The sequence below is a fragment of the Rutidosis leptorrhynchoides genome, chromosome 10 (assembly GCF_046630445.1).
Source record: "Rutidosis leptorrhynchoides isolate AG116_Rl617_1_P2 chromosome 10, CSIRO_AGI_Rlap_v1, whole genome shotgun sequence".
In the NCBI taxonomy this organism is placed as follows: Eukaryota; Viridiplantae; Streptophyta; class Magnoliopsida; order Asterales; family Asteraceae; genus Rutidosis; species Rutidosis leptorrhynchoides.
The window spans coordinates 17,088,638-17,099,466 of record NC_092342.1 but is presented as its reverse complement, the minus strand read 5'-3'; the positions used below and the strand labels follow the sequence as shown (position 1 = coordinate 17,099,466).

Sequence of the window (10,829 nt, the reverse complement as noted above, 5' to 3'; positions counted from 1 at the left end):
ACCGAGGAATTGAACTTCTTCCAACCAAAATGCACACTTTGAAAACTTAGCGTACAATTCTTCCTTCCTCAATACTTCTAACACCTTTCTCAAATGTTCACCGTGTTCTTGGTCATTCTTTGAGTAAATAAGTATGTCATCGATGAAAACAATGACAAACTTGTCAAGATATGGCCCACACACTCGGTTCATAAGGTCCATGAACATAGCTGGTGCGTTAGTCAATCCAAACGGCATAACCATAAACTCGTAATGACCATAACGCGTCCTAAAAGCAGTTTTTGGAATATCATCCTCCTTTACTCGCATTTGATGATATCCAGAACGTAAATCGATCTTCGAATAAACCGACGAGCCTTGTAGTTGATCAAATAAGTCGTCAATTCTCGGCAGTGGATAACGGTTTTTGATGGTAAGTTTGTTCAACTCTCTGTAGTCAATACATAACCTAAATGTACCATCCTTCTTCTTGACAAACAAAACAGGAGCTCCCCACGGTGATGTGCTTGGTCTAATGAAACCACGCTCTAAAAGTTCTTGTAATTGGCTTTGCAGTTCTTTCATCTCGCTGGGTGCGAGTCTGTAAGGAGCACGAGCTATTGGTGCAGCTCCTGGTACAAGATCTATTTGAAATTTAATAGATCGATGTGGAGGTAGTCCCGGTAATTCTTTCGGAAATACATCGGGAAATTCTTTTGCGACGGGAACATCATTGATGCTCTTTTCTTCAGTTTGTACTTTCTCGATGTGTGCTAGAACAGCATAGCAACCTTTACTTATTAGTTTTTGTGGCTTCAAATTACTAATAAGATGTAGCTTCATGTTGCCCTTTTCTCTGTACACCATTAAGGGTTCTCCTTCTTCTCGTACAATGCGAATTGCATTTTTATAACATACGATCTCTGCTTTCACCTTCTTCATCCAGTCCATGCCAACTATTACATCAAAACTCCCTAACTCTACTGGTATCAAATCAATCTTAAATATTTTGCTACCCAGTTTAATTTCTCGATTCCGGCATATATTATCTGCTGAAATTAATTTACCGTTTGCTAATTCGAGTAAAAATTTACTATCCAACGGCGTCAATGGACAACTTAATTTAGCACAAAAATATCTACTCATATAGCTTCTATCCGCACCCGAATCAAATAAAACGTAAGCAGATTTATTGTCAATAAGAAACGTACCCGTAACAAGCTCCGGGTCTTCCTGTGCCTCTGCCGCATTAATATTGAAAACTCTTCCGTGGCCTTGTCCATTCGTGTTCTCCTGGTTCGGGTAATTTCTAATAATGTGGCCCGATTTTCCACATTTATAACAAACTACATTGGCATAACTTGCTCCGACACTACTTGCTCTGCCATTACTTGTTCCGACACCATTTGTTCCTTTCATTCTATTAACCCCTGGTCCGTAGACCTTACACTTCACAGCGCTATGACCATTTATTTTACACTTATTGCAAAATTTGGTACAGAACCCCGAGTGATGCTTTTCACACCTTTGGCATAGTTGCTTCTGATTGTTGTTGTTGTTGCGGTTATTATTGTTGTTGGGATGATTGTTGTAGTTGCTGTTGTTGTTGTTGTTGTTGTTGTTGTTGGGCCGTTTGTTGTAGTTGCGATTGATGTTGAGATTATTGGGATAGTTGTTGCGATTATTGTTGTAATTGCTGTTATTGTTGTATTGGTGATTCTTATCACCGTTTTCCTCCCACTTTCTTTTGACTTGCTTCACATTGGCCTCTTCAGCCGTCTGTTCTTTAATTCTTTCCTTAATCTGGTTCACTAGTTTGTGAGCCATTCTACATGCCTGTTGTATGGAGGCGGGCTCGTGTGAACTTATATCTTCTTGGATTCTTTCCGGTAATCCTTTCACAAACGCGTCGATATTCTCTTCCTCATCTTCGAACGCTCCCGGACACAATAGGCACAATTCTGTGAATCGTCTTTCGTACGTGGTAATATCAAATCCTTGGGTTCGTAACCCTCTAAGTTCTATCTTGAGCTTATTGACCTCGGTTCTGGGACGGTACTTCTCGTTCATCAAGTGCTTGAATGCTGACCACGGTAGTGCGTACGCATCATCTTGTCCCACTTGCTGTAGATAGGTATTCCACCATGTTAACGCAGTACTTGTGAAGGTATGCGTAGCGTACTTCACTTTGTCCTCTTCAGTACACTTACTTATGGCAAACACCGATTTGACCTTCTCGGTCCTCCGTTTCAATCCGATCGGTCCTTCGGTTCCATCAAATTCCAAAGGTTTGCAGGCAGTGAATTCTTTGTAGGTGCATCCTACACGATTTCCTGTACTGCTAGATCCAAGGTTATTATTGGTATGTAGCGCAGCCTGTACTGCGGCTATGTTTGAAGCTAGAAAAGTACGGAATTTCTCTTCATTCATATTCACGGTGTGTCGAGTAGTCGGTGCCATTTCCTTCAAAATAGTCAAATGGAACAAGTTAATCATACAGAATATTAAGAGTAGTTAATAGTATTTCGTAGCATAATATGAACTCATTTATAAAAGCTTTTTCTTCATATTAGCGTTTTATAAGTTTAAATTCGGGTAGTACCTACCCGTTAAGTTCATACTTAGTAGCTAATATACAATTCAACTACTACAATTCTATATGAAAAACTGATTATAATAATATTTCGCGTTCAAACTTTTATACAATATTTTACAAACTTACAATACCGCTTATTTTACATAAAGCATGAAATATAGCATACAATAACTTTGAAACAAGATAGTTGTCAAGATAATTCTAGCTAGTACACAAGTCGTTCTGCAAAAGCAATAAAGACACGTAATTCATACATCCAGAAACAAGTCATGCATTCTGGTTTTACTAGGACTACTTCCTATCCTTGGTCTTGTGGAACATAACCGTTATGGCCGTTGATAAGACAGCGTGTTGTAACGTCGTCAAAGGGACGAGGGTTACGTGATGACCAACAGTCTCGTAATAACCTAAAAACCTCATTTCTTACCCCAATTACCGACTCCGTCACTTGTGGGAACGTTTTGTTTAATAGTTGTAGCCCGATGTTCTTTTTCTCACTTTGGTGAGAAGCTAACATTACTAACCCGTAAGCATAGCATGCTTTTTTATGTTGCATGTTAGCCGCTTTTTCTAAATCATGAAGTCCTATATTCAGATACATTGAGTCAAAATAATTTCTTAACCCGTTGCGTAAAATAGCATTTGGGTTCCCCGCAATATATGCGTCAAAGTAAACACATCGTAACTTATGGGTTTCCCAATGTGATATCCCCCATCTTTCAAACGAAAGTCTCTTATAAACCAAGACATTCTTGGAACGTTCTTCGAATGTCTTACAAACTGATTTCACCGTAAATAGTTGTGCCGAAGAATTCTGACCGACTCTAGACAAGATTTCATCAATCATGTCTCCAGGTAGGTCTCTTAAAATATTGGGTTGTCTATCCATTTTATGTTTTTATACTGTAAAATAGACAAGAGTTAGATTCATAAAAAAAAATACTTATTAATGCAAGCAATTTTTACATATATCATAAAGCATAAGCACACTATATTACATATATTACACCACACGAATACAACTATCTTATTTCGACTCGCTCGTTTCTTCTTCTTCGGTTTTGGTTCGTTTTTCCAAGTTTCTAGGGCTATATGATGTTCCCCTAATACGAGCCGTCGTTTTCCACATTGGTTTAGAAAAACCTGGTGGTTTAGAGGTTCCCGGGTCATTGTTACAACTTAAGGGCTTCGGGGGTTGACGATACATATAAAGTTCATCGGGGTTGGAATTAGATTTCTCTATTTTTATGCCCTTTCCCTTATTATTTTCTTTTTCCTTTTTAAATTCAGTTGGGGTAATTTCTATAACATCATCGGAATTCTCGTCGGAATCCGATTCATCGGAGAATTGGTAATCCTCCCAATATTTTGCTTCCTTGGCGGAAACACCATTGACCATAATTAACCTTGGTCGGTTGGTTGAGGATTTTCTTTTACTTAACCGTTTTATTATTTACCCCACCGGTTCTATTTCCTCCTCCGGTTCCTCCTCTTCCGGTTCTGATTCTTCTTCCGGTTCTGATTCTTCTTCCGGTTCTTCTTCGGGAACTTGTGAATCAGTCCAATATATATTCGACTCTTCGTTATTATTAGGTGAGTCAATGGGATTTGTGCTAGAGGTAGACATCCATCACACATTATCAAACATGTTAAGAGATTAATATATCACATAATATATACATGTTAATAATATATAGTTTCCAACAAAAATGTTAAGCAATCATTTTTAAAGAAAACACGGTCGAAGTCCAGACTCACTAATGCATCCTAAAAAACTCGATAAGACACACTAATGCAAATTTTCTGGTTCTCTAAGACCAACGCTCGGAAACCAACTGAAATGTCCCGTTCTTATTGATTAAAAACGTTCCATATTAATTGATTTCGTTGCGAGGTTTTGACCTCTATATGAGACGTTTTTCAAAGACTGCATTCATTCTAAAACAAACCATAACCTTTATTTCATCAATAAAGGTTTAAAAAGCATTACGTAGATTATCAAATAATGATAATCTAAAATATCCTGTTTACACGCGACCATTACATAATGGTTTACAATACAAATATGTTACAACGAAATAAGTTTCTTGAATGCAGTTTTTACACAATATCATATAAGCATGGACTCCAAATCTCGTCCTTATTTAAGTATGCGACAGCGGAAGCTCTTAATAATCACCTGAGAATAAACATGCTTAAAACGTCAACAAAAATGTTGGTGAGTTATAGGTTTAACTTATATATTATCAAATCATAATAATAGACCACAAGATTTCATATTTCAATACACATCCCATACATAGAGATAAAAATCATTCATATGGTGAACACCTGGTAACCGACATTAACAAGATGCATATATAAGAATATCCCCATCATTCTGGGACACCCTTCGGATATGATATAAATTTCGAAGTACTAAAGCATCCGGTACTTTGGATGGGGTTTGTTAGGCCCAATAGATCTATCTTTAGGATTCGCGTCAATTAGGTTGTCTGTTCCCTAATTCTTAGATTACCAGACTTAATAAAAAGGGGCATATTCGATTTCGATAATTCAACCATAGAATGTAGTTTCACGTACTTGTGTCTATTTTGTAAATCATTTATAAAACCTGCATGTATTCTCATCCCAAAAATATTAGATTTTAAAAGTGGGACTATAACTCACTTTCACAGATTTTTACTTCGCCGGGAAGTAAGACTTGGCCACTGGTTGATTCACGAACCTATAACAATATATACATATATATCAAAGTATGTTCAAAATATATTTACAACACTTTTAATATATTTTGATGTTTTAAGTTTATTAAGTCAGCTGTCCTCGTTAGTAACCTACAACTAGTTGTCCACAGTTAGATGTACAGAAATAAATCGATAAATATTATCTTGAATCAATCCACGACCCAGTGTATACGTATCTCAGTATTGATCACAACTCAAACTATATATATATTTTGGAATCAACCTCAACCCTGTATAGCTAACTCCAACATTCACATATAGAGTGTCTATGGTTGTTCCGTAATATATATATATAGATGGGTCGACATGATAGGTCGAAACATTGTATACGTGTCTATGGTATCTCAAGATTACATAATATACAATATAAGTTGATTAGGTTATGGTTGGAATAGATTTATTACTAACTTTCACGTAGGTAAAATAAGTAGTTTTTATCAATCTTGTTTTACTCGCCATTTCTTCGTTTCTAATCCGTTTTGAGTGATTCCAGTGGCCACGGTTTCGTATTGAACTTAAATTTATGAATCTAAATAGAAAAAGTATAAGTTTATAGTCGTAAATACAAGTTACAAGTCGTTTTTGAAAGAGGTAGTCATTTCCGTCGAAAGAACGACATCTTGATGACCATTTTGAAAAACATACTTTCACTTTGAGTTTAACCATGATTTTTGGATATAGTTTCATGTTCATAAGAAAAATCATTTTTCCAGAAGTATAGCTTTTAAATCAAAGTTCTTCTTAGCTTTTAATTATCCCAACCAAAACAGCCCCCGGTTTTACTACTACGGCGTATATCTAGTTTTATGGTGTTTATCGTGTTTCCAGGTTTTAAATCATTAAGTTAGCATATCATATAGATATAGACCATGTCTTTAGTTTATTTTAAAAGTCAAGTTAGAAGGATTAACTTTTATTTGCGAACAAGTTTAGAATTAACTAAACTATGTTCTAGTGATTACAAGTTTAAACCTTCGAATAAGATAGCTTTATATGTATGAATCGAATGATGTTATGAACATCATTACTACCTCAACTTCCTTGGATAAACCTACTGGAAATGAGAAAAATAGATCTAGCTTCAAAGGATCCTTGGATGGCTTGAAAGTTCTTGAAGCAGAATCATGACACGAAAACAATTTCAAGTAAGATTTCCACTCGAAATAAGATTGTTATAGTTATAGAAATTGAATTAAAGTTTGAATATGATTATTACCTTGTATTAGAAATATAACCTACTGTAATTAACAAAGGTTTCTTGATCTTGGATGATTACTTGGAATGGATTTAGAAAACTTGGAAGTAAACTTGCAATCTTGGAAGTATTCTTGATTTTATGAAACTAGAACTTTTGGAATTTATGAAGAACACTTAGAACTTGAAGATAGAACTTGAGAGAGATAAATTAGATGAAGAAAATTGAAGAATGAAAGTGTTTGTAGGTGTTTTTGGTCGTTGGTGTATGGATTAGATATAAAGGATATGTAATTTTGTTTTCATGTAAATAAGTCATGAATGATTACTCATATTTTTGTAATTTTATGAGATATTTCATGCTAGTTTCCAAATTATGGTTCCCATATGTGTTAGGTGACTCACATGGGCTGCTAAGAGCTGATCATTGGAGTGTATATACCAATAGTACATACATCTAAAAGCTGTGTATTGTACGAGTACGAATACGGGTGCATACGAGTAGAATTGTTGATGAAACTGAACGAGGATGTAATTGTAAGCATTTTTGTTAAGTAGAAGTATTTTAATAAGTGTCTTGAAGTCTTTCAAAAGTGTATGAATACATATTAAAACACTACATGTATATATATTTTAACTGAGTCGTTAAGTCATCGTTAGTCGTTACATGTAAGTGTTGTTTTGGAACCTTTAGGTTAACGATCTTGTTAAATGTTGTTAACCCAATGTTTATAATATCAAACGATATTTTAAATTATTATATTATCATGATAATATGATGTATGAATATCTCTTAATATGATATATACACATTAAATGTCGTTACAACGATAATCGTTACATATATGTCTCGTTTCAAAATCATTAAGTTAGTAGTCTTGCTTTTACATATGTAGTTCATTGTTAATATACTTAATGATATGTTTACTTATCATAATATCATGTTAACTATATATATATATATATATATATATATATATATATATATATATATATATATATATATATATATGTCATCATATAGTTTTTACAAGTTTTAACGTTCGTGAATCATCATATATGTCATCATGGAAAAGTTCGGGTCACTACACCAGGGGTCATCTCCTTAATTGCTATACTTGTAGGCAAAAAGGTCATATGTCCCGAGATTGCCCGAACCCGTCTTCTAAGAGAAAGATCACTTATTTTAATTACCACCAAGAGGTCACCGGAAGTCCGAGTGTCCCCACTTAATGACGGGTGATAAGAGCTATGATAACACCAAACGTTTAGAGAAGGCGACGGGGCCCGCGAGGGGCCGAAATTTCATGATGACTACCGATGATGCTAAGAAGTCCAACGAAGTGGTTTTAGGTACTTTCTTGGTTAACTCTAAACTTGCTAAGGTTCTATTTGATAGTGGTGCCGATATGTCGTATGTTTCCTTAAAATATGCGGCTACCTTAGATTGTCCCTTGTGTGATCGAGACTATTCCTTACAAGTCGAGATCGCCGATGGTAGGTTCTCGGTGGCTAACAGGGTGTATAAAAATTGTGTTATTGATTTCGGAACCGAAAAGTTTGATATTGACTTGGTTCCCATTACTTTGGGTGAATTTTTTGTCGTTGTGGGTATGGATTGGCTCGATCAAAATAGAGCTAATCTTGATTGTCATGAGAAATTTGTAAGGGTAAGAACCCCAAGTGGGGGAGAGCTAATCGTGTATGGTGAATCTCGAAGACGTCATGTGCCCATTTGTACTTATGCTCGGGCGCGTCGACTCGTGTCTAGTGGGGGTATGGCTTATCTATCCCATGTGGTTGATACTCGTGATGAGCCACCTCCCATTAAATCTATTCCCGTTGTTGATGAAATCGAGGATGTTTTTCCTGAAGAATTACCAGGTGTTCCACCGGTAAGACAATTAGAGTTTCGCATTGATTTGGTTCCGGGGGCGAATCCTATCGCCAAGACTCCCTATCTTTTGGCACCAAACGAGATGCACGAATTATTGAACCAAACCCAAGAGTTGTTAGAAAGGGCTTTATTTGACCAAGTAGCTCGCCATGGGGTGCTCCGGTCTTGTTTGTGAAGAAGAAGGATGGTAGTATGTGCATGTGCATTAATTACCGTGAGCTTAACAAGGTGACGATCAAGAATCGTTATCCGTTGCCTAGGATTAATGATTTGTTTGATCAACTTCAAGGTGTGTGTTATTTTTCTAAGATCGACTTGCGATCCGGTTATCATCAAATGCGGATTCGTGAGGAAGATATTGAGAAGATGACATTCTGAACGCGTTATGGGCATTTTGTTGTGATTCCTTTTGGTCTTACGAATGCACCTGCGGCGCATTCCTGGACCTTATGAACCGAGTGTGCCAACCTATGTTGGACTAGTCGGTAATTGTGTTCATTGACGACATACTCATTTATTCAAAGAGTGTAAAGAAATATGAACATCATCTGCATGAGTTGTTGAAGACGTTGTGTAAGGAGAAGTTGTATGCAAAGTTCTCTAAGTGTGAATTTTGGTTTAGGGAAGTGCAATACCTTGGCCATATTGTGAATCACGAGGGGAGCAAGGTCGATCCGGGGAAGGTTGAGGCAGTTAAAGATTGGGAACGTCTGACTACACCTACGGAAGTCCGAAGTTTTCTCGGATTGGCCGGTTATTATCGTCGATTTATTCAAGATTTTTCCTAAATTGCTTCATCCTTAACGAAGCTAACCCGGAAGAATGTAAAGTTCGAATGGGGTGATGTGCAAGAGAATGCTTTTCAACTATTGAAGAGAAAATTGTGTCAAGCTCCAGTGTTAATGTTACTGGAAGGGGTGGAAGATATGGTGGTGTATTGTGATGCCTCGATTAGTGGGCTCGGATGTGTTCTTATGCAGAGGGGTAAAGTGATTGCTTATGCCTCGAGACAATTAAAAGAGCACAAGAAGAACTACCCGACTCATGATCTTGAGCTGGAGGCGGTGGTTCATGCGTTAAAAATTTGGCGTCATTATCTTTATTGTGTCCAAGTGTACGGTTTATTCAGATCATAAAAATTTAGAGTACTTCTTCGGTCAGCACGATATAAACAACCGTCAGCGACGATGGTTGGATTTGCTAAAAGATTATGATCTTGATATACGTTACCACCCGGGTAAAGCTAATGTAGTTGCAGATGCGTTAGGTTGGAAGAACCAAGTTCCGAGTTTGCAAGTGAAATCATTGCGAATGATACCTTCAAATGATTTCCTCGAGAAAGTCGGTGAGGTTCAAATTGAGGCGTTTGTCCATCATAAGCGCGAAGAGCGAATTTAAGGACAAACGGAGTCTATTGTTCTAGGGGCGCATGGGTTGTTATGTTTCCAAGGTCGAGTGTGGGTGCCAAAGTTGGGTGGCAACCATATAGTGCTACTCGATGAGGCACACAAATCGAAATATTCTATTCATCTGGGTGCTACAAAGATGTATCTTGACTTGAAGAAAGAGTATTGGTGGCCCGGTATGAAGCGTGATGTGGTTAAGTACGTCGAGCACTGTGTTACTTGCTTGCAAGTTAAGGCCGAGCATCAGAAGCCGTATGGTATGGTGCAACCATTAGAGATCCCGAAGTGGGAGTGGGAGCATCTTACGATGGATTTTATTACGAAGTTGCCAAAAACGGCGAAAACCTAATATGATACAATTTGGGTAATCGTTGATCGGTTAACGAAAAGTGCCTTGTTCCTTCCTATACGTGAGGCGATTTCATTAGAGATATTGGCAAGGTTTTTCATTAAAGAGGTGATTTCGAGACACGGGGTACCGGTGTCTATTGTTTCGGATCGAGATACGCGTTTTACTTTTCGATTTTGGGGTAAGTTTCATACTGAAATGGGTACTCAGGTGAAATTGACCACCCTTTTCATCCTCAAACGGACGGTCAAAGTGAGAGGACCATCCAAACCTTGGAGGATATGCTTCGAGCGTGTGTGATCGACTTTGGTGGAAGTTGGGATGAGCATTTGCCATTGGTGAAATTCTTGTACAACAATAGCTACCATGCTTATAACTAGGGGTGTTCATTTTCGGATATCCGAAAATTCGGATAGTGAAAAACCCCATCCGAAATCCGAATCCGAAATTTCGGATATCCGATTTTCGGATATCCGAAATTTCGGATTCGGATATCGGATTATCCGAATATCCGATATTTTTGAAGAACTTCGAATATTTTCGGATAATTTTTCGGATATTCGGATAATTTTCGGATATTTCGGATATTTTTCGGATAGTTCGGATTTTTTAAAAATTTTCGGATATTCGGATATCCGAATATCCGAAAATTTTAAAAACT

The 10,829-nt window shown here is 37.1% G+C and overlaps 1 protein-coding gene across 1 annotated transcript; it reads left to right on the top strand.

Moving 5' to 3' along the window:
* Positions 1–7,748: 7,748 nt before the first annotated feature.
* On the top strand, positions 7,749–9,811 carry LOC139870062 (uncharacterized). Its single transcript, XM_071857915.1, has 4 exons — positions 7,749–8,567; positions 8,938–9,141; positions 9,223–9,397; positions 9,543–9,811. The coding sequence occupies exons 1-4, from the start codon at positions 7,749–7,751 to the stop codon at positions 9,809–9,811; spliced, it is 1,467 nt and encodes a 488-aa protein (XP_071714016.1).
* The last annotated feature ends 1,018 nt before the right edge of the window (positions 9,812–10,829 follow it).